The 24,399-nt window shown below is 36.4% G+C and overlaps 1 protein-coding gene and 1 long non-coding RNA gene across 2 annotated transcripts; one reads left to right on the top strand and one right to left on the bottom strand.

Annotated features, from left to right (window-relative positions):
- Positions 1 to 4,099: 4,099 nt before the first annotated feature.
- LOC141812410 (uncharacterized) lies at positions 4,100 to 4,915 on the top strand. The gene is made up of 3 exons (XR_012600288.1): positions 4,100 to 4,195; positions 4,418 to 4,593; positions 4,691 to 4,915. It is a non-coding gene; the product is annotated as an uncharacterized LOC141812410 (long non-coding RNA).
- A 5,705-nt stretch (positions 4,916 to 10,620) lies between these two features.
- On the bottom strand, positions 10,621 to 21,337 carry LOC141812424 (N-terminal acetyltransferase B complex auxiliary subunit NAA25-like). The gene is made up of 5 exons (XM_074700418.1): positions 21,176 to 21,337; positions 11,918 to 12,074; positions 11,718 to 11,836; positions 11,519 to 11,593; positions 10,621 to 10,653 (listed from the first exon to the last, which is right to left on the bottom strand). Exons 1-5 carry the CDS (start codon positions 21,320 to 21,322, stop codon positions 10,639 to 10,641), a joined length of 513 nt encoding a protein of 170 aa, XP_074556519.1. The 5' UTR covers positions 21,323 to 21,337; the 3' UTR covers positions 10,621 to 10,638.
- Between the last annotated feature and the right edge of the window lie 3,062 nt (positions 21,338 to 24,399).

Raw genomic sequence — 24,399 nt, 5'->3', positions numbered from 1 at the left:
TTGGAGACTACGACAACAGTTTTTGGAGGATACAACAACGGTTTTAAAACCGTTGTCTATGTGCGCTTTTAACAACGGTTTTTGAAGACTACGACAACGGTTTGAAAACCGTTGTCTATGTGCGCTTTCAACAACGATTTTGGAAGCTATAACAACAATTTAAAATCGTTGTCTATTTGCGCTTTCAACAACGGTTTTGGAAGCTATAACAACGGTTTTGGAAGCTCCCTCCAAATATTTCTTCCACTACGCGCTTCTAAAACCCCTAGACCCGCGCTTCCAATTCCCTACACCCGGCCGACTTAACCACTGCGCGCTTGCCCTTTTAAATATTAAAATAGCATATTAAATTATTTATGATAATGAATTATATTAATGAAAAATTAAATCATAATATAAAAATATTAAGTGCAATCTATTTTAATTATTGATATATTTAAATTTTATTTTGATATTTATATCAAATCCCTTTTGTATCTTTTACTTTTATCAATTTATTTTGATATTAGAAATATGATTTATCATATTTTTTAATGATATTTAATTTAAAATATAATTATAAATAATGTTTAATGATATTTATTAATATCAAAATCTATTCATCGTTTTGTATAGAACGGGTATATTATTAAAAAAAGATTAAATTTTTAATTAAAATATTATATTAATCTATTTATAATAATGATAAATTTTTCATTATTTCCTTATACCCTATCCCGTCGCCCAACCTATTCGTGCCGATTCTCTAAAACCTCCTTACCGCCTCCGCCGCTAATCCCTCGCGATTCGCCTCTGCCCTTCGCCCTTCGCCATTCGTCGTTAGCCGCTTTCCTTCGCCGGTTGCTCGCCCTTCGCCACCGCCGTCGCCGTTCTCCCTGGAGCTGAGTCACCGCCCGAAGCCAACCCCCTTTCTTCCCTTCTTCTCCGATCAGACGATTTCTCTCTTAATCTAGATCGGGCAAAGGAAGCCTTACGAGCTCAGTCGTCCAAGGCTTCGGTTCAAGCCACCTCCCTCCTTCCCCAAGCTGCTAATCAAAGCTGAATTTAGGATTTTATGGCTTCTAACATGGGTAAAGCTGAATTAGGCCGTTTGGGTCGAGTTGCGGGCGAAGGCGATCGCCCCGGTCCTGCGAGCCGCAGTGGCTCTGTGCTTGGTCATGTCGGTGATGCTCATGATGGAGGCAGTGTTCATGAGCGCCGTCAGCCTCTGGGTAAATCTGCTCCGCCGCACGCCAGAGAAACGCTACCGGTGGGAGCCCATTGCCAAAAATGATGAGGAGGTGAGCTGCGCAGCTTTCCCCATCGTGCTAGTCCAAATACCCATGTACAATGAGAAAGAGGTAGTAGGGTTTGCCCTAAACTTGCTTGGTAATAGCCAGATTCTATCAAATTCAGCTCTTTTTTTTTCTGATCTCTAGAACTGATGTTGAAGGTGTACAAGATGTCCATCGGAGCAGCTTGTGTAAGATACCATAACTTTTTGAGATTATTTGTAAATAATTTAATTTTAGGATTTATTGGTAATTTTAATGGAGTTTATAAAGAGTTTAGTGGGAAGATTACTTGATCTTATTAGTTTAAATTGATGGTTAAGGGATTTAATAAATAGATGTTACCCTAATGATTATTAAGGCCTAAGTTATTTATGGGATATGATATGGGATATGATTTAAACCCGTTAACCCGTACGCCCGTTAAGGAATAAATAGGGCTGCCTTTTTCTCCGTGCGACCACGCGACCGTCGCCACCTCTCTGCGCGACCCCGTCACCGCTGCCCGCGCGACTGCGTCGCCCGCCTGCGGAGAACTCGGAACCGAGGAGGGCTTTAAAAGGGGGATGTTAAACCTCCGCTACCACAACCCTGTTGCCCTAGCCGCCGCGTCTCCTCTGCTCAGCGCCCCTGCCCTCGAGCGCCGCAGCACGGATAAGGGACCCTACCGCCGCCGCTTTGTGGAGTCGTCGCCTCCCTCTGCCCTTCGCCGCCCCACAACCAGCGCCGACTGCGAAGACGCCGACGCCGCCCTCTGCCGCCATTGCTGCCTCCACCTCCGGTCGCCAAGCCCTGAACCAGCGCTTCACTTCCAGCGCCCCCTCCCAGCTCGTAAGCCCTTCCCTTTTCCTTTCCTGATCTAATCGCTTCGTAAGCTAGGTCGTTGGTTTTGTAGTTGTCTTTTGTTGGGATCGATTGAGGAAAATCGGGTCTTAAATATCTCACATCGTGGTTGTCAGGCTTCAAGAGGAAAACTTTGAAGCATTCTTCTTGAGGATAGCATGCCGCCGGTTGTTCGATATTGTAAAACGTGCAAAGTGGAGAAAAATTTTATTAGTATTGGTGTTAGATGAAATCAGTAAAGCTAGCCATTTAGTTTACCTAAACTCGTGGATTTATGTAGAAGAGAAACAAGGTGGTTAGATTAGTTTAATTCCAATTAGGATTGTACTGGAAAGTTGTAGAATTTTTGAAGGATTGAGCCGATCAAAGATTAATTCCTGTTAGGTTGTGGACCTGTTGATCCTAATTGATTCTTGGATCTATTCATGATTGTCTGATCAGTTAAGGTTTGTCGATAGTTAACTAACATTAATAAGATTAATTTGTGTTTAATTGAGTAAATTAGATTAACATTAGCCTATTGTTAAACAATTAAACTAATTAGATAATGAATGAGTCATTTAAAGTATTAATAATTAGTTAATAATTGATTTGATCAGTTTAATTAGATTAGTTAGAAATAAAGAGTTGATTTGGATTGGGGTTAATTGTTGAGCCGGTTAAGGTTAGCTCAAGTTAATTGGACTTGGTTAGGTTAAATTCGATTGAGATGAGAGATTGAGTTGGGACTTACTTTGATGTATCTCTTATGTATCAATTTCCGTGGCACCATTGCAGCAAGTATCCTATATTAACTAAACGCTAGACAATCTCTTAAAAGTGAAGAAGATTGCTCAAAGATATGAACTTCGCAGACATCACTATTGAAATTGTACTGGTCCTCAGATAATTTAGCATAAAGTGGTGCATGCCTTTTTTCATCCTGATTTTTGTAATTGTCGAATTGACAGGAGGTTGCTGACACAGCATTTGCCGGGCATTTTGCAGTGAACTATAACAAGTGCCCTGATGACCAGGATACAGAAGATATCACTTGATTACCACTTCAAAGTGGAGCAAGAGTCAGGATCATCTTCGTATGCCTTCTTCGGGTTTAATGGTAAGGGAAAAAACATTAGTTCTACAACTGAGAAACACTGAGGAGCAAAATTTGTTGATTATGAGTTACTTAAAATGTAATTCAGTTACATACATAAAGATTACTAGTTTACTCAATGCATTGATATATTCTGGGACCAATGAGAGCTGGAAAATTTTTGCATCTTCCATATGAGCTTATATAAGCTATAAGCTATTTCAAAGGTTTGCTGAGTATCATCAAGACCTACTACACTATGCATATACTACTCAAATATACCAGTATCAAATTAAGATTTTTTTGTTTTGTCTTAAACGTGTCGATTATCATGGCTGGTGTGCTCTGAAATCTGAATTCCATCTTTATTAGGTTGAGCAGCTGCACAAGATTTTCAAGCTTTGTGGTTCCCCTTCTGAGGAGTATTGGAAGAAGTCAAAGCTGCCACATACTACTATTTTTAAACCCCAACAACCGTACAAACGCTGCATAAAGGAGACATTTAAAGATTTCCCACCATCTTCGTTGCCACTGATTGAAACTCTTCTTGCAATTGATCCAATTGAATGTTTAACCGCAACAGCTGGTCTAAATAGTGAAGTCGGTGCCACATTATGTGAACTTGTTTAGGATCAAAAGGTATAATGTTTCTGTTTACTTTTTTCTGCTATGAAGAATATTGCAGATTGCAATAATACTAGTGTCTTAGCTGCATTAAAGAAGGGTCTCCTAACAACTATCTTCATATAACAGCTATCTACAAATAATAATTATCTTCTAACATTTATTTTGTTGTGATATGCTTCATTCTGACCCAAATAATGTATTTGAAACTTTTGCATTTTTGTTTTCTCTGTTAATATATATTTTTATACTGTAATCATTACCTGTTTTGATTTGTGCAGTTCTTTAACACTCCACCATACGCATGTGAACCATCAAGCCTCCCAAAGTATCCACCAAGCAAGGAGATGGATGCTAAACTGAGAGATGAAGAAGCAAGAAGGTATTCACAATTATTCTTACTGATTTCTTTTGTTTATTCCCAATGGATCATGGAAAATGAATCACTTCCCTTTGCCTCCTGAAATCGCCTTTTAAAATATAGTTTCCCCTATAGGCTATCTCTGTTTTGTTAAAAAAAAATATACGGTTTGTTTTGAATGAAATATATGGTCTTGCTTCTGCCGTTTAAGAAAATAATACTATATTCTGCTTGTCTGTGTAGCTTTTGGAATATGTTGTTATCTTGGAACTGCTTTTCTATGGGTGGTCAATGTACTGCGAAGACACCATCATAATGACACTCAAGATAGGGTCAAATGGTAAAACGACATAAGTAACATGGTAGCTTCTTTTTAGAAATTCAATGCTCATGCTGAAACAAAAGAAGCAAAATTGCAGGTATCTTAGTTTTTATATGTATTTATATGTACAAAACTATGTTAGTTCACTTTTTTGCATCTACATCCGTTTGCTGAAAAAGTCTCTTGCCTTTTAGGAACAGATGAGGACGAAGAGGATGATGATGATTCAGATGAGGACGAAGAGGATGATGATGAACAAGATGGCGAAGACTAGGAAGAGGACGATGGGGCTGAAGGTGATCCTTCTGAGGATGAAAACGTTGAGGGAATGTGTAATATGTTGCAAGAAGAATATTTGTGTTAGTTACTTTTGGTTATTTATAAATATTGAGGTGATTAAATATATCGGTGCTTTTCTATTTGTGATTTGTTTGGTGAATTTATAATATTATGATAATTTTGTCATCTTGCTCGATCATAATTTACAAACAACATAAAAAAAATAAGTGTTATTACAACAGTTTTAAATTCAATGACATCGGTTTGGAAGCGTTGTCGTTAAGTGATATTACATCGGTCGAAAATCGTTGCTAAAATTGATGTTAAACAGATATTACATCGGTTTTACACCGTTGCAGAACTAATGTCGTTGAGTGATATTACATCGGTCGAAAACCGTTGTTAAAATTGATGTTAAACATATATTACATCGGTTTTACACCGTTGCAAAACCGATGTCGTTGTGATATTACATCGGTCGAAAACCGTTGTTAAAATTGATGTTAAACAGATATTACATCGGTTTTACACCGTTGCGAAACCGATGTCGTTGAGTGATATTACATCGGTTTTACATCGGTTACAAACCGATGTCGTTGAGTTGTATTACATCGGTTACAAACCGATGTCTAAAATGTCAGACCTTTTACAACGCCTTCATAGACATCAGTCGATTTTCTCATAGACATCGGTTTTCCACCGATGTCTATGACTGTTTTTGTTGTAGTTTGGGTACATGAATGGACAAAAGAACAAGTGAAGAGGCACTTGCTTGCCTTTACTTCATGATTAAAGGGGCTTTAAGAGAGGAGTTTCAAGAGTGAATGGTAACTCCCAACTCCACTAATCCTTATAAACCTCCCTCACCGAAATCTTCATGCTTTTTCCTCCATTCTCTCCACCGAAACTCTCTTCTTCCTCTCTTCCTCTTGTGGCCGAGAGCTCCCTAGGGAGTTGTCTTCATCAACCAAGCTAAGGAAGAGGAGCAAGGGGAAAGGGTTTCTTAGGGATCTAAGGTGATCACAAGGAAGGGCTAAGGGCTTCACAAAGTTTACATCTTCTTCTCTTTAGGGTAAAATTCTCTAAAGGCTAGGTAAGACTCCCCTCACCTTGCAACATAATAGCTATGTTGATGTTTTCATGGATTTCTAAAGTTATGTGTTATATGAGCATGAAGAAACCTTTCTTAAAGGTTTCGGCCATGATGTGGTCATAGGGTTTTAAAAGCATGTTTTGAATAAGTTTTTGTTTTACATGGTTCATGAGGATGTTTAAGAAAAACTTGGTTGTTTTCATGTGGTTAAAGTTTAGGGCTTCATGTTGTAAAATGTTAAGGTTTCGGCTATCACATGTTAGGGTTTCAAAGTTATGTTTTTGAGCATGCTATGGTTGTAAAAGATACATGATGAAGTTTTATATGGGTTAGTTTCTCCATATGAACAAAACTAGAGTTCCATGCCATATAGGGTTTCGGCCATATAAGGGAACTTTAGGGTTTTTATGTTATGATTTAACCTAGTGATGATTTAATATGCTAGAAGATGCAATGTTACATAAATTAGAGTCTTTACACAAAAAATAACATAATTTATTAAATGGGTGAACAACTGACAATCCACCAATAGAAACATCGTATATGTAAAGGTGAACGACTCGCAATCCACCTAATATGCGAACACATCTTATGTAAGTATAAAATAAGGTGAACAACTTGTAATCCATTCAATAAGGATACATCGTATATAAGACTGAATGATCTACAATCCATTCACAATGAAATGCATCATGTATATATGTGTGTCTATATATCTATATATAATGCACATCATATAAAAATAGAATGAACAACCTACAATTCACAAGTGAGTAGAGCATCCCATGTCATATGGTTGAAGTGTATAGACACACGAAAAGACTTAAGTACAGAGTCAATACTCTAAACTATGGGTAATTAATTTATTTTATAAATTCAATATACATGTCGGACAACTCCTTCAAAGCATAGAGCCAATGCTCTATAATTATGAGAATTTATTAGATTCTTTTTGTCTAAGATAATTAGACTTGCCACTCTTATAAATTATAAAATCGAAGCTCTATTGTAACAAAGGTTACTGCATTGGTTTCCCAGAGCCAAAGCTCTCTCGTATTAGTCATCTACAAAAAAAAAAAGGGCAGCCCGGTGCACGAAGCTCCCGCCATGCGGGGTCCGGGGTCTCGTATTAGTCATCTATATGTGATTAATTTAGCCCATTATCTATTTATTGTAGTGATAACTCTAGTTCCTTTAAAGTGACTACCCTAGGTTTCCATATGTTTTTTTTTAATTTCAAGTTACCTCTTGGTAATAATAACAATAAATTTCAACAAAGTGACAAAAAAACAGAAAATAGAAGACATAGTAAGCGATAAAAGTATGAGACCATTAATTTCCACCTAATAAAAGCACAAGTAAAATCTCAAGGAATTTATCCGCTACAATTTATTTATTTACTCACTATTTCATAATGAAGGGGAGCCTTGGCGCATCAGTAAGGTTGCTGCCATGTGACCTAGAGGTCACGAGTTCAAATCCTATAAACAGCCTCTTGCCAAAGGCAAGGTAAGACTGCGTACAATGGATCCTTTCCTCGGACCCCGCATGGCGGGAGCTTCGTGCACTGGGGCTGCCCTTTTTTTACTCACTATTTCATAATCAAGCAACTTGTTAATATTTTCCTTTTTGAAAATATTATTAATTATTTAATATGATTAATGTTCTATATTTAATGATACACAAGATGATTATCTTAAAACAAGCAGGAAACCTCCATTTGATCAATCTAAGGATCCAAATCGCTCCAAAACTCATGATTATTTGGAGAGAAGGGTGTTGGCAGCAACTAAGAGCAGCGACAATGGTTAAGAGCAATGATTTAGCAACCATATGAGGAGTCATGCTCGCTACTCTCTCTCTGTTGGAAAAATTTCGACGAAAGCTAGCATGAGACGGCAGGACAACAAAGCTACCAAATAAGGAGCTTTGCCTCTTGCCCTCTCCACTGGACAAAAGTTGACACGAGGTAGCAACAATGAGAGCCATAAGGAGCTTTTCTTAATGCTCTCTCCGCTAGAAAAATTTTGGTGGAATATGACATGAGGCGGCAGCAGCCGGTAGTGTCAGCGCAAGTGGGAGGAAGTTAGGGTTTGGATGGGGAGGAAGAGACATGGTGCATAAAGGAAAAGAAGCAGGTGATGTTTATTTAATTGTCATTTTGCAAAAAGGTCAAAATATTTTTAGAAATCGCAAATAGGTCCTTTGAAAGTTTCAGTGACCATTTTATCAGCTACACATTAGGAATGCTTCCCGTCATTAGTGATCTTATGAAAGAGGTATATATAAAACATCCTCCTTATTTATTACTCAAAGGGAAAATGGTTTTCTAAACAAACTACATAAACTTTTATAAGAATAAGCAATCTCCTAGGATGGTTTATCAAATTCAGCTCTATTGTTGTTAAAGTTGAAATGATTAGGAGTGTTCTAGATCCCTCTGTATTTTACATTATCTCTTATCTTTTTTGTGGATAATATAGTTTATTGGTGATGATTTTGTACAAACACAAGGTTGAAAGCATGCCTTTATCAACACTTTTAAACAAGGATTTACTTAGCCTGAGATATTTTTGCGTAAAGACATTTATCACTTACAACATATATGGTTGATATGCTTGAGGAAGTAGTTGTGTTGGGAGCTAAGTCAGAATGTACTAACATGGATCCTAATGTCAGACCAAGACAATGGAAGTCATGACCAGAGATACCGTTAGTTAGCTTAACTATCTTACAATCACCATTCCAGACATCTTGACTAATTGGTAAGCTTAACTATCTTACAATCAGCATTCCTGCCATCTTCTTTCTGCAACTGTGATTGATCAATTTCTTCGAGCTCGCCATCATGATCACTAAAAGGAAGCTCTGAAGATCCTACAATACATTAGTAGTGCTCGGAAAATGGTCTTAAATCTCTTAACTGTGACCGTCTCCAGATTGTAAATTGTAAGGTAACACATACACAAAGTCAAGCTCTCCTACAAATTGGTGATGTAGGTAAGGTATATAAATACAAATAAGACAAGAACTCCCACAAATAGATACCGGCTTATTGTATCCTCTTGGAAGGAAATTTGATATTTTGGAAAAGCATGAAGCAAGTCATAGTGGTCAGATCAAGTGCATATAGATAATATAGGATAATAACTCTCACCGCATATGAACTTATCTATTTTAAATAGATAATGACCAAGTTAGGTAATCCTCTAATTAAGCCAATGAAATTGATTTGTGGCAATCAAGTTGTCATGTATATTGCTTAAGATCCAGTAGTTCACATAAGAACTAAACATATAAAGACTGACTCACTTTACAAGGAAAAAAGTACATGGAGATCATAGCTTCATTTGTGAATTCAAATAATCATAATGCAAATAAATTAATAAGTCCCAAAACTAAATGCATTAACAATAAGTTAGGATTTTTCAATATCTTTAAACAATTTTGATGGAAGACTATTAGTGACTTAACCGTAAAAAAAAGTGAGAACCTAGTTGTAATTATATAGCCTAATGGATGTAAATGTAAGTTTTCAAGAAACAATATATGGTAAAGAGCACTACCAAGCCAATAACCCTAATAATTTATTTAGTGACATTTTAGAGATGAATAGAAAAACAAACATAGACCCAACCGACTATTAAAGATGATCATTTATCATATAAGACCTCAAAGGTTTGACACAAAAGTTTAGGCAAAGCTGTCACATGATTGATTACCGCAGAACTTAGTCTCATGTGGATGATACAAAGCTTAATTGCATGATCAATAATACTGGATAATAATGGAGCTAATGGCGCAAACTGCACAACAGAAACAACCCATGACATGATCAATCATGGTGAGGATGCAGCAGATGTTAATAACTAAAATAAACTAACACTATTCTTTATATAAAATAGAATATTTTTCAATAACAGTTCACATATATATAGAGAGAGAAAAACACTTAAGTGCCTTGGAACACTCTTAACATTGTTTACTGGCTTATGCAATATTTTACGAAGAGGAGCTTTGGCACTATGATAAAGTTATTGCCGTGTGACCTAATAATCACAGGTTCGAGTTACGGAAACAACTTCTTGCAATGCAAACAAAGCTACATACAATAGACTTAATGTAATCCGACCCTTTCATGGCCCGCATTGACAAGAGCTTCATGCACTGGACTGTCCTTGGGCAATATTTTTGTGTCATTGATGGCACTGATCATGAGCTCCATGCATCATCTAATACCTTTTCATAGATGAAATCAAGGTTTAAGTCTTGTTTCAAGTCACATTTCAATCCCTAGCAAGAACAAATTCATACCAACCCGACATCGCATGCAAAGACATGGTGCAGGTGTCGGTCGACATTATTAGGAAGAGTTGGGAGAGGAAGCAATTGCAAGGAGGGACCAAGGAATCATATGAGGAGAATCTAGGTGTAAGGAATCACAAAGAGAAACCACAAGGAGAAACATAGAGGAAGATCCATGAAGAAACTAAGCTAAGAGAGGAACTACAAAGAACCTATGCTAAGAGGAAGGGATCACAAGGAAGAACCTATGTTGAGTGGAGGCAGGAAACACAAGAAATCATGAGAAAATAATAACATATCACATTATCCTAGGTCGACGTCTTGAAGAGAAAGAAGCCTTGCCGTCGTGCAAAGATGAATGTTCTCCATGTGTCTCAATGAGAAAGAAGCTCCATTGCCACAAAAAGAAATTGTGCCAAGCCTTCATCTCAAAAGAAGAGCCCCACCATCATCACTAGGGTGTCATCATTGTTCCTCATCCTAGTCCAGAGCAAAATGATAATTCGGCATGATGATTGATAATGTTGTAAACAAAGTCAAGTCGAGTATGATGATGTCCAAGACTGTTTCTTTATCTTATCGAGTCTATTCAAGCAAGCTTGTTTATTAAACAACTTATTAAGATAAATTCAAGCTTGAGCTTTTATCAACCTCATGATTCCTTATAATTTAGTTAAATCAACCCACTAAATCAAACTTATTAACACATGGAGTATCTAAAGCTCTAAAATATTAATAATAAAAGATGAAACTTGTATCATAAATATCCACGCATATCATATTTGTTATATGTCTGAATTAAAAACTTTAGAGATAAGATTAAAATTAAATCTTCGACAAGTTTGTAAGCAATTTTATCTATCAATTGTTCATGAGTTTTGATTAACAAACCAACCCTAGTGTAAGCTTCTTTGTTTTACATATTCTCTATATCAAACAATAATAAAAAAATCTTATCGAGCCAAGTATCAATGGGCATTATGTTCATTTATAGTCCTACCTGTTATCATGGAACAAGATTTTAATTCATGGAGAAATACAAAGAGACATAAGGATCCCAAATCAGAAAGTTTGATCCTAATTCCTGAATTTCTAAAATGGCTTCTCAAGACAATCAGTTAAGATCTTTACACATTTCTAAGAGTTACTAATGCTTAAGCTTAACATATATTCTGAAATTTAAAAAAAATCTGACAAGTAATACTATTTGTACATAAAAAATTCACAAAAATAAATACAAAATCAAAGCTATCAAGGTACATAATGTCACCAAAAATAGCTAAAGCACTTGAAAGTATCTGGGAAATAAATATGAAACACAGGAAAATAGGAATCAGAAAACAACCTGTAACTGAATACTACAAACTGCCCAGAGCAAAAACCGCTCTTCACCAACAAGTTTATACATCTTCATTGCCAACTGCCAAGAAAAACAGCAGAAGAACAATAAAAAAGAAAAAAAATGTTATAAAAAGTAGACAACTCTTGAAATAAAAAGAACAATATTTTATGCATAAGAATAACACACCACGGTATTAACAAACCTGCTGTTGTTTCACATAAGAGTATTCACGAACATAGCAGTTGAAAAGGCCAATCATTATCTCAAGATTGTTAGGACATTTGGCGCACGCATGCTCATAGCATAAGGTAGCAAGTTCCACTAAAAACATTGGCCAAAAAATCACTGTTAAAAAATACTAACTTTCCAAAAGACAACAAAAAAATAAGGATTTTGACAAACAATGATCAAGCCTCTGGAAAACAATTTGCAAAGTGCTGAGAGTTAAGTCGTCAACATGAACAGAATTATTTGAATGTAATAGCTCCTTTGCTTCTAAGCAAATGCTTAGAGCTTCCTCAGGTTTTCCCATCCTCTCCAAAATAAGCGCTTTAAGTGCCTGAGTAAAAATGTTCATCAGCAATTTAAAAATATCTTGCATCCACTTGACCAAATAGAGAAGCAGCACAAATAGACAAAATGGGAAGTAAAAGTTAAATATCAGTAAGCATAATAATAGTTCCACACAGAACAAGAGAACAAAGAAAGAGGAACCTGATCATCTTTAAGCAATTGTCTGTCATAAGATTAAGATGTTAAAGAACTTATTATGGATATGTAACAAGGCCAGCGAAACTTGAAAATTCATCAAGAGGTTTAGTAACCTGGATCAACCAATCATATCAAATGAATCAACATAAAGATGTGTAGCTTCAATCCTTATCTAGGAAAGAAATGAGGAAAAAAGTTATATTAAACCTCTAGGTGTTCTTTGAGGAATTTACCAAAAACTTTCGTGAACAAATACACATGAAAATTCTGGATTTTTCAACAATTATGAAATAATATACAATTTCTATTCAGAATACAAGCAGTGGATCAACATATGGCACTATATACGAATTTGAAAGCAGTAAAAGAACGAATAAATATTTCAAGTAGATATAATTTGCTTACAGTGATGTTAAAGATATACAATTTGAGAAGGATAAATTGTAGTTTATTGACCAAAAGAGAATTATTGTACCCATATGTGTGTACGCATGTGTGTATGAATAATAACCAAATATTTCATATGGAAGAATACTTAAACATACGAACAATAACATATAAATATCAACAAACTTTAACAATCAATGTTTTGTTAAGAAGTAGCCATCATCAAAAGAGACTTTGACTGAGTTGATCTGATATCAAAAGGTGTAAACATAATCTTCTTAATACCCCTCAAACCAAAATTAAATACTGATTTCTGCTATGAGCTGCAAAGGAAAAGAGATGGATTAGAATTTCAGTATCTACACTTGCGATGAGGAGTAAATAACAAGAGCGATTAGTAAAGTGTGCTATTAATCAAACAGATTAGAGCATGTCAAAGTGAGTAAAATGTAGCAACTAATTGAGACAAAAAGATAATGGAAGAAAGAGAAATTGAAATTGCAGTTGACTGAAAAAGTTTTGCAGGTCAAAATGTGCTTAGGGGGGCAACATCTACCTGCATGTAAATGTTGGGAGGAGTTTCAGTTTCAGGACCATTGCTCTAAAAGAGAGAATATGTTGAAAAGACAAGTTTGACATCAACTCCAAAAGATAGAGGTCGTCGATGGCAAAATGAAATTTGATGGAGAAATAAAGAGTTGATAATACATCAACAGAGTAGGAAAGATGATTGAAGAATGCGAAAAGAAGTAAATGTTTCCTTTTACTATAGTCATCTACTTTTTGAGATGCGATTTTTTCCCTTTTTATTTATGTTGATCAACCAAACCTTCTTTTTCTTAATCTTCCTTTTTCTAATATTAATATTGTTTACACTCATTTTTCACAATTGCTTTCTTTGTTTAACAAAAAAAATGGCTCTTGGATTGCCCCTCTCCTAAGACATGATTTTGGTGTGCTTCTTTGATCTAGCATTGGGTGCCTTATAGCGGATACAAGTAGGTAGGAATTGAGGGAGGTAAGGTGAAAGTATGTCTGCCCATGGGCATAGCATGTTGGTGGCGCATTCAAGAGCAATCCCTCATCTTGACCACAAATGCAAGCAGCATATATACCCTCTTAGTTAGCTAGTTCAAGATAGTCAAACACTTCATTTGATTTAAGAATCCTAAAGGAATTGAAGATGCAATCTTTGACAAATGTTATACATTACAGAAATTTCAGATGGTTGTGGAGAAGAAACATGTGCCTTTGCAAACACATGTAGTAGGGGATCATTGCATCCCTAATGCTCAAGCAAGAAGAATGTGGTACACCTACCACCTCTTATAACTTCCTTGGATAATATAGAAGAGAAGAGATCATTGGGACTCTAATGAATAGTCAATAGTTGATACAGAATTAAAACACATAGGATGATAAGGGGAAGATTCAAGAATGGAGGATTACAAGTCAACAAAGATGTCTTGTATATTCTTGGATAAAAGGCAGTCGAGAGAAAGAGCATGAGAAAGTGAGAAAGAGGAGGAGAATGAGATGCGCAGGTAGTAATCAACATAGTGAAGGGTTTCCCCTTTTATGAAGTAGAAGAGATAAATTACAAGGGTTGTGACATAGCATTGTCTATTTCATCAAGCAATGAGGAGAAGAAAAGAAAAGGGAAGAACAAATGGAGAAGGGTTGAAGAAAACTTTGTGGAGGAAAAAGTACATTGTTGGATCGACCCCAACAAAGGCAAATCCGATCTTTTTCAAGAAATCAATCAAAGAAAAGTAGAAATGAGTGAACTCCACTGAAAAATAGATTAAGGTGGTTAAAAATAGTCAATTCATTAACAAAAAAGATGGAATAGGTTGAAATTTTGTCAAACTAAATTGATATTGACAAACTCGCCCAATCTACTCACCTCTTTTCTAGCCTTAGCTTTAGTATTAGTGAAGGCATAAATGAGAAGGAAATGAGACTGCTTGTTTCTCTCATGAATTCCATCTTCAATCTCTAACCCTTCATCGCCTAAGATTTATTGCTAGATCAAGAACAACCTTGTTATTGCATGAGATACACCACAAAGTAAGCAAGCAACTCATTCATCTCTTCCTCATTTAGTATTGATTGAGAAAATACTTTATTGAACAAGAAAATAATACCTCTCCCAATCAATATTGCATTAAAACCATTCTAAATTGAACCCAATAATATGACATATTAAACAATAATCAATTTGAGTAAATAATATATTAATATATAATAACATTCAGAAACTTTGTATTAATAAATGTGAAAGTATTTATGAATATATTTTTGAAATTGGTCCTATATTTGTTAAACTTAAAATATGGTTTATTATTTATCAATTATCTAAAAGAAATGCATTTAGTTTATACTTCTAAAAGATTACTCTTTTAAAATAATAATAAATAACAATTTATTAAAACAAGAGCATGGCATCACTAACAATACAACTAATCTAATTAATTAATTCTACCATTCATTATTTATTAACTATTATGTTATTTCATGATCACTGTTGGTTATATTTATTAGAAGTTGGTTATATTTATTAGAATAATTCTCCTAGATTTGGTCCACGAAGGCGATAGCGCGCTGTTTTGGCGCCGACTTCCGCGATTTCTTCCTCTGCTCCTCCGATTGCGCGACGCCATCCGATCGCGATCACCCCAAGCATAAAGAGGATAGGAATCGCGCCTGGAAACCTAGGCTCTGCCGGCTGCTGCCTGCCCGCTCCGCTTGTGGCCGACCCAATCGCCGTTCGTCGCCGGCAGCGTGGAGGTGAAGAACCCTAGATTGAGCGCCGCTGGTCCTCCCTCGGGTGTTTCCTCACGAACACCATCTGACTGCCGCCGACACCTCTTGGCTGCGCGTGGAAAAGGCTGGAAGAAGCCGCCACTGCGCGTGAAGACGAAGACCGACGGAGCTCTCTTCCTCTCCTTGTTGTCGTGAGGAGCAAGGGCTGTCGGATTACTTCTTCTCCTCTTTGTTGCCAAGAAGAACAGATTTCCTCTCTGTTTGTTGCCGTGGAGTTGCTGCTGCTCCTTGTTGCCGAGCCCATCCTTCCCTAGATGCCGCCGGAGAGGAGAAAGTGTTCTCTGTTTCATGTTGCTGGAAAGTAGCGATTGTTGCTCTGGTTTTGTGTTGTTGACAACAAGAAACAGAGACTGATTTTTTTTTTGGTTGCTTGCTGCTGGAAGAAGGAATAAAACAAGCCACTGCCGTTCTTGTGGGAAAGGAGCCTTGACAGTCGCTGCCGTGTGCTTTGCTGGAAAATTTGTCACCGGATTGCTAGCCGGAATTACTGTTGGAAGTCCAGAAATACAGATATTTTATTGAAATTTGGAACATTGTCGTTCTTTGTCTCACAATAACACCAAGTTCGGTGTTTTGGAGTTGCATATCTTTGGATTTCATTCTATCGTGATGGATATGGTGCTTGTCTCTGCAGAAGAATTTGCCAAGTTCTCTCAATATCAGGAATCACTTAAGTCTTCATCTTCCTCTATCACTGCTATTGCTAATTCAGGTAACCACAATACATTCCTTCTTTCCTCATCCTCTAAGTGGGTCATTGATTCTGGTGCCACTGATCATATGACAGGTAATTCTAATCTCTTTTCTACTTTCACACACAAATCCAACACTCCTATTGTTACCTTAGCTGATGGGTCTTCATCTTGCGTTCGTGGATCTGGCACTGTTAATGTCACTCCTTTGCTTTCTTTATCTTCTGTCTTACATCTACCTAATTTATCCTTTAATTTGCTTTCTGTTAGTCAATTAACTCGCAATCTTAACTGTTGCATCACATTTTTTCCCGATCATTGTTTATTTCAGGATCTTTTGACGAAGAAGATTATTGGTAAAGGACATGAAAATAGAGGTCTCTACATTCTCGATTCATCTGTCCCAAAATCTCTCGTTTGTTCAGGTGTGAATTCTCCTTTTGATACTCATTGTAGGTTAGGACATCCATCTCTTCCATTGCTCAAGAAACTCTGTCCACAATATAGTAACGTGTCTTCATTAAATTGTGAGTCATGTCAGTTTGCAAAACATCACCGTCTTAGTTCAAGTCCAAGGATAAATAAACGTGCTATTAGTCCTTTTGAGTTAGTTCATTCTGATATTTGGGGTCCTTGTCCTATTCTATCTAAACCTGGTTTTAGGTATTTTGTCACTTTTGTGGATGATTTTTCTCGTGTGACTTGGTTATATTTAATGAAAAATCGTTCTGAGTTATTTTCTCTATTTTGTACTTTTTGTGCGGAAATTAAAACTCAGTTCAATATGTCCATTCGTACTCTACGAAGTGACAACGCCAAAGAATATACCTCCAGTCTATTTCAATCTTATATGAGTCAAAATGGTATACTTCATGAAACCTCTTGTGTTGATACTCCATCACAAAACGGTGTGGCTGAACGTAAAAATAGACATCTTCTGGAAACAGCACGAGCTCTTTTATTTCAAATGAATGTTCCTAAGTCTTTCTGGGCAGACGCAGTTTCTACTGCATGTTTTCTCATTAATCGTATGCCATCCTCTGTTCTTCATGGTGAGATTCCTTATAAAATCTTGTTTCCTAACAAATCATTGTTTCCTGTTAATCCTAGAATATTTGGTAGCACTTGTTTTGTTCGGGATGTCCGTCCACAAGTCACTAAATTAGATCCCAAATCTTTGAAATGTATTTTCCTTGGTTATCCTCGTCTTCAAAAGGGTTACAGGTGTTATTGTCCTAGTATTAATAAATATCTTATTTCAATCGATGTTACTTTCATGGAAGACACACCTTATTTCTCATCCTCACATATCCCGACTTCTCAAAAGGAAGATGATGATTTATTGGTATATTCGATTACATCCTCTACACCTGTCTCAGAACCGACTTTTGTCAAGCCTCCTATTATTGAAATATACTCCAGGCGTCGACCTCCTGATTCATGTCCTGCACCAACTACTTCATCATCAGATCCAATTTCGAATGATGATCTTCCTATTGCATTACGAAAAGGTAAACGTCAGTGTACTTATCCTATCTCTTCGTTTGTGTCTAATAATGGCTTGTCATCCTCCTCCTGTTCTTTTATTGCTTCACTTGACTCTATTTCTATTCCTAAAACTGTCCGTGAGGCCTTATCTCATGATGGTTGGAGAGATGCAATGATAGAGGAAATGAAAGCCTTGGATGAGAATGATACATGGGACTTGGTTGATTTACCTCCAGGAAAACAAGCTATTGGATGCAAATGGATATTTAATGTTAAAGTCAATCCAGATGGATCAGTTGCCAGACTAAAAGCTCGTCTTGTTGCTAAGGGTTATGCTCAAACATATGGTGTGGATTATTCTGATACTTTTTCTCCGGTTGCAAAGTTGACATCTGTTCGGTTATTTATTTCTCTTGCTGCTACTCATCATTGGCCTTTACATCAACTTGATATCAAGAATGCTTTTCTTCATGGTAATCTTCAAGAGGAGGTGTATATGGAGCAACCTCCTGGTTTCGTTGCTCAGGGGGAGATGGAGCGAGTTTGTCGTCTTAGAAAGACTTTGTATGGTTTGAAACAAAGTCCACGTGCTTGGTTTGGAAAATTTAGTCAGGTTATTGAAAAGTTTGGTATGAAGAAAAGCAAGTCTGATCATTCTGTGTTCTACAAGCAATCAGGAGCTGGTATTATTCTATTAGTTGTGTATGTGGATGATATTGTGATTACTGGTAGCGATACTATGGGAATTTCATCTCTCAAATCTTTCATTCTCACTCAATTTCATACAAAAGATTTAGGGGTACTAAAGTATTTCTTAGGTGTTGAAGTAATGAGGAGTAAAAATGGTATATTTCTATCTCAGAGGAAATATGTTCTTGACTTATTAACTGAGACGGGAAAGTTAGGGGCAAAACCTTGTAGTACTCCAATGACTCAGAACGTGGATCTTACAGCAGATGGAGAATTATTTGAATATCCAGAGAGATATCGAAGGTTGGTTGGAAAGTTGAATTATCTTACCTTGACTCGTCCAGATATTGCATATTCGGTTAGTGTTGTTAGTCAGTATATGTCATCTCCAACGGTTCATCATTGGGCAGCATTAGAACAAATTTTGTGTTATTTGAAGGGTGCACCCGGACGAGGTATTGTATATAAAAATCATGGGCACACTCGTATTGAATGTTTTTCAGATGCAGATTGGGCAGGTTCCAAAATGGATAGAAGGTCTACCTCAGGTTATTGTATCTTTGTTGGAGGAAATTTAGTATCATGGAAGAGTAAAAAGCAAAAGGTTGTGTCACGATCCAGTGCAGAATCAGAATACAGGGCTATGGCACAGTCTGTGTGTGAAATAATGTGGATATATCAATTGTTAACTGAAGTAGGACTCAAAATTTCAATACCAGCAAAACTATGGTGTGATAATCAAGCTGCTATTCACATTGCATCGAATCCCGTGTTCCATGAGCGAACTAAGCACATTGAAATTGATTGTCATTTTGTTCGTGAGAAAATTCAACAAGGCTTGATTACTACAGGATATGTAAAAACTGGAGAACAATTGGGGGACATCTTCACAAAAGCTTTGAACGGGATCCGAGTTGATTATCTTTGTAACAAGTTGGGCATGATTAATATCTATGCTCCAACTTGAGGGGGAGTGTTGGTTATATTTATTAGAAGTTGGTTATATTTATTAGAATAAATCTCCTAGAATAGGTCCATAAACCTCCTATATAAAGAGGGGCTTGTATCTCTTAATGTTAAATAAGATTTTATATCAAATTATTTGTTTTCATTTTTTTATTCTAGAATTTAAAATTCAAGTAACACTCCTGCACAAGGATTAAAGAAGAAAAAACACTAGAAGTGACTCTAACTTTAATGTATGGAGATGGATAAATTGTTGTGTCATTCAAACAGAAATTTACAAGCATAACTATATATATATATAATATTTATATATTGACTCTAACATAATATTTGCCTCGTGTGGGGCTAAACCTACATATACTAACACCCATATATAAATACTTAAATAGTAACTCAAACAATAGAAATTTAGAAGGGAATCTTTCTAGTTTTCCAGATAACTTACTTTGACAATTTTCAATCTGTGCTAATGCATGTTATGGGACACTATTTGCATTACCAAAAAAGCTATAATTCACTCTTCTGAACATCCATTATGGAGAATCCTTTGCCATGACTAGACTATACAAACAGAAGAATATGCCAAAAAGAAATGGCTCGACTTTAAAGACATCTTGGTGAGTGGAATTTAAGTTTAAAATACAACTATTAGATTTAGGACATATACTAATGCTTGAGAAATGATGAGAGTGAATATTATAAGGATCAAAAGTAGTAGTAACAAAAAATAAAATAAAATCATCAAAACTACAAGAAAAAATCAAATAGTTTTGTTAAACTGCAAAAGCTGAAACAAGAGGGCTTGTATAGAGGTCTAAATAATATATAAGAATGGAGTATTGCTGCATTACTACTTTTGTAAAGATTAAGATCAAAAAAGCAAATGGAAGAAACAGAATGACATAGTGAATTTTTAATAAATATCTAATTCTAGAGTTTAAAAAATTAATGATAAAAAGGGCTATGGATACTAGCAAAGAATATGCCTACGGCTTACATGATCCGATTGTAACATGAGGTTGATTGCTCAGGTATGTAAGTACACATCATCTGGTTGGACCTTATGAACTAAATTAATCTACATGCATGCTAAGCTGCAAATGCAAAAAAAAAAAAAAAAAGATGAGAGCTAAGACATATGACTCCTTGGAAAGTTTGTTTTCCTTTCTTGTGACATCAACTGCGGATGCTTCTAATTAAGTGGCATGAAAGATATAAGAAAATTATGTACTTTTTATGGCGATGAACTTTAATGCAATAGGTATCTAAACTTTTGGGAGCTATCGAAGTGGTATTATGAAAGAGAAAAAGAAAGATAGAGAGAGAGAGAGAAAAGAGACTGATATATTGCAATTGATGAAAAGATAGTTTATAGATAGTCTCTAACAAAATGCCTGAAGCAATCACGCTACCAGGTGGCATACAGATTTCTGATATGATAAATGTGAAGAAACGTGCAAAAAGAAATTGGTGAGAGATACGATTACGGCATTTCATTAATCTGTTTGTCCTCATCGGTTATGTGAACAAGACCTCGTTTGAGGAAATAACTGCTATCTTTCACTTCTTGATACACTATAAACTTCAAAGAAATTCTTCAGAGTTGTAATCTTAGGGAACATGCCTTTCTTCGAGCACGAACAGAGCACTTCATGTTCCCACTCATCGTATTCAAATTTATAATGCCCGAAACGCAAAGAGGAGCACGATGTCGGAAAGCAACCAAACCAAATAAAAAACATAGGAACGGGTAACTACTGGAGAAGAAAGAACCCTCCTTTTTCGACTCGGATAAAATTCCACGTCTTGAAAAGGCCGATGGATCAAAACGGCAGACGTTAAGTCGAAGAGTAACGAGGAAAAGAGACGCGGAAGAATAAGGAAGGAAAAGAGAACTCACTAGGGCGTAGGGAGAAGTGGGGTACTTGGCAAGGAGCCCGTTGACGAGCTTCAGCGAAGCCTTGAACTGACGGGAGTCGATGGCGTCCCATATCGGTCGGACCCTGCGCTCCGGAATGCCGCCGGCAAGGCCAAATCTGGCGGCCATCGTAAGGTAGGACTAGGGTTTCTAGGCAGAAGCAGGACAAAGGGAAGAGTAAGGTCAGAGGTACTAAGCGGTTCAATTAAGTAGGCAGTATGTTCTAACGGGACACGTTAGTGCCGCTCTCACCCAGTTCTGGAGAACTAAGCGTATGAAATTCATTCGTGCAACCCCAAACCCAACATGTGCACGTGACTTACATGTTTTTTTTTTTTTTTCTCATACTTGACGGTACGACAAATCCCATCTCTCGCGGAAATTTACCAAAAGCTACATCCAAAAATAAAAATTCCCCCAGCAGAATCCAAAGCTTGGCCACTCTTATAATAACTCAAAATTTTCTAGGCGCACATCCTATTAAAGTTAATAGAACAGAACCAATTGACTGTCAAACGTCAGCCTAAATCGCTAGGAACTAAACGGTCAATTAGAGAGAATTGTGAATAGCCATTATAATTCAATTTTATATTAATATAATATATTCAATTTATACGGATTAATTTTAAAGATAATCGATTCAATTTTATAAAAAAAAATTATTAACCACCAAGATAAATCAGGAGAAGTGATAAATCGAGAAGCACTCATGATAGTCTATTCACACGGTCTGCTTTCTCAAATCTTCTATCGAGGTCCGCTTTCTCAAGTCTCCTATCCACTAGAGAAAATTTCATTTATAGTATATTACAATTAGATTTTGACCCCAACATACATGGGATCCATGCTAGAAGTCTAACCACTACATCATAGACCCAATGATTCAATTTCTTGTATTTTGAACTATAAAAAAATTATTATAGTGAAAATAAAATACAAAATTCAGAGAATAAACTCAAACATGATGACTTAAAATGGTTTGGAACAATTGATTCATACTCCATGACTATAACTCATTAGATAAATCATTCTCAAAAAGTTTCTATTGCTTCTCCTTCTCAACCAATCGTTAGATGTGATAAACAATTTACAAGTTCAAAAATAATATAAGGATTGAATTCAATAAATTACAAGCATTTTATGAACTTAATTTGTCTAAGAATTGTTAGCCTCAAAGACTCCACGAGTTCCTCTATCTATAGCATTCAATCCTCTTCTTGTTATTGTTATTTGACACCTAACAATCGACTAGTCTATCACTATCAATCGATTGTTCTTCACGATCCATTCATTGTTGCACAACAACAGCTCTTTCAATCCCTGGGGGTGGCCGGTCCGGTCCCATGAAAGTTTTCCACCGACTACCAGGGTAAATCGGGAAGCGCATACGGCGGCCAATCCACTTTCCATGTGGATCATTAATCGATCAAAAATTTATAGCAATCAATTAATATCATCAATTGACTCAATTAAAAATAAAACCATTTCAACAATTTATTGAACTACGTAAGTAGATTTCCTTATTACCCAATTAGTGTATCAAAGTTCAAATTTATCAAAATGCATAGCACATTCTCATTATACCCCTTCTTCTACCCTTCTTTCCACGCAAGGTTCACATGTTTGTTCAAACCATCTCATTCAACCGAAGCACTTTACTTGTGTGTGTGAAGTCTCCAAGTCCAAATGTCATTTCCTGAGCTCGAAACTTTTCAAAAACTGAAACCCTATTCTCCCGACCAAAGCTCCTGCATTGTCACCTAGCCCAAGCTCTTGCATCAGCACCCTCTCTGTTTTCTTCTATTGTTTTCACTCAACGCTCTTCTAACCAAAGGTATGCTATTGTTGCTCATCTGCATTCTCAACAATTTGAAGCCTTCGTTCATGAGAATTAAAACCCTAGTCTCTCTCTGACAAAGCTTTATTCTGGTTTATGACTTATATTCTGGCTCCCATTTTGGTTCGTATTCTGGTTCTCCAATTTTGCATCTAATTACAAAATCACTTCCTCACATAATGTCAGAACTTCAGGGTTGTAACATATGATCATCTTCAAAGGTAATATTGTTTAGGATTTTTAGGGTTTCATCATTTCTAAAATTATTTAAGATAGTTTTATCAAAGTTGTTTGATTATATTTTATCAAGTTTTATTGTATTTTTCTATTATAGGACATTGAAGAAATTGCATCAACTTATGAGGAAGGATGCAATTATCAAATTTAGAGAAAAAAATTACACTAGATGAGTGTGTCAGGGCATTTTATAGAATTTTTTTTAGAGCTTCCACAAAGAGAATGGTTCATTAAAAAATACATCTCTATCTCTATGAAAGACATACTCAACTTATAAATAATAGTCTTTTTGCTTTATTCCTAAGCATACCAAGAATACCACAATTTAGAGGAATATTAATTAACATATTTGAGAATTATGATTCAGAAGCAAGGACATTTAAATTCTCCAATGTGGCCATGTCTTTCACAACAAAAGATGTAACAATGTCGTTTAGAATTCAAATAGAAGCATACATATCTTGATGGATTCTAATGTTACTTCTGGTAATTTTTTATCTCAATTAAAGAACTTAGCCAATCCAAACTAGAAAACTTGATGAGGGCTTTTATCTTCAAGTGGATTCAAATAAGGATGTTGATAAGTGGAATCGCAAAACTGCCATGTGACTGCCTTGTGGCCACCATGTGGCCTTAGAGTTAGAAGGGCGTAGAATTGTTAAAGTGGGATTAAAGAGGATTAAATAATGTTTAAAGGGTGGCTCTCTCAGTTCGGGTCCCAATCTGGACTTCTATTTGGTCTAGGGCTCTGACCTCGGTGTCTATTCAGCCTCATGTATCGACCTCATCTAAGTCGCAGGTCCCGCTCAACCTTTACTTGGTCTTGGGCCCCGACCTTGGCATCTATTTAATCTCATGTGCTGACGTATCTGAGCCTCGAGTTCAGACCTCAACATCTGTTGGGCCTCATGTGCCAACCTTAATCCGGCGTCGGGTCTCGACCTCAACATTCACTTAGTCCCATATACCAACCTCTTTCCAACCTGAGGTATTGACCTCTTTCCAACCTCGGGTACCAACCTCGGCCTTATATGTTGATTCCGTCTCACTCCCAAGCGGAGTCCATGGAATTAGTTTGTCCACAAGATCCAAAAACCCTGAGACTGTTTATGACATGTTGGTGCAATTTTAC

The sequence above is a fragment of the Curcuma longa genome, chromosome 19 (assembly GCF_044706935.1).
Source record: "Curcuma longa cultivar G26 ecotype Majalengka, Jawa Barat chromosome 19, ITB_CL_G26_1.1, whole genome shotgun sequence".
NCBI lineage: Eukaryota > Viridiplantae > Streptophyta > Magnoliopsida > Zingiberales > Zingiberaceae > Curcuma > Curcuma longa.
This window is presented reverse-complemented; position numbering and strand designations above follow the sequence as displayed.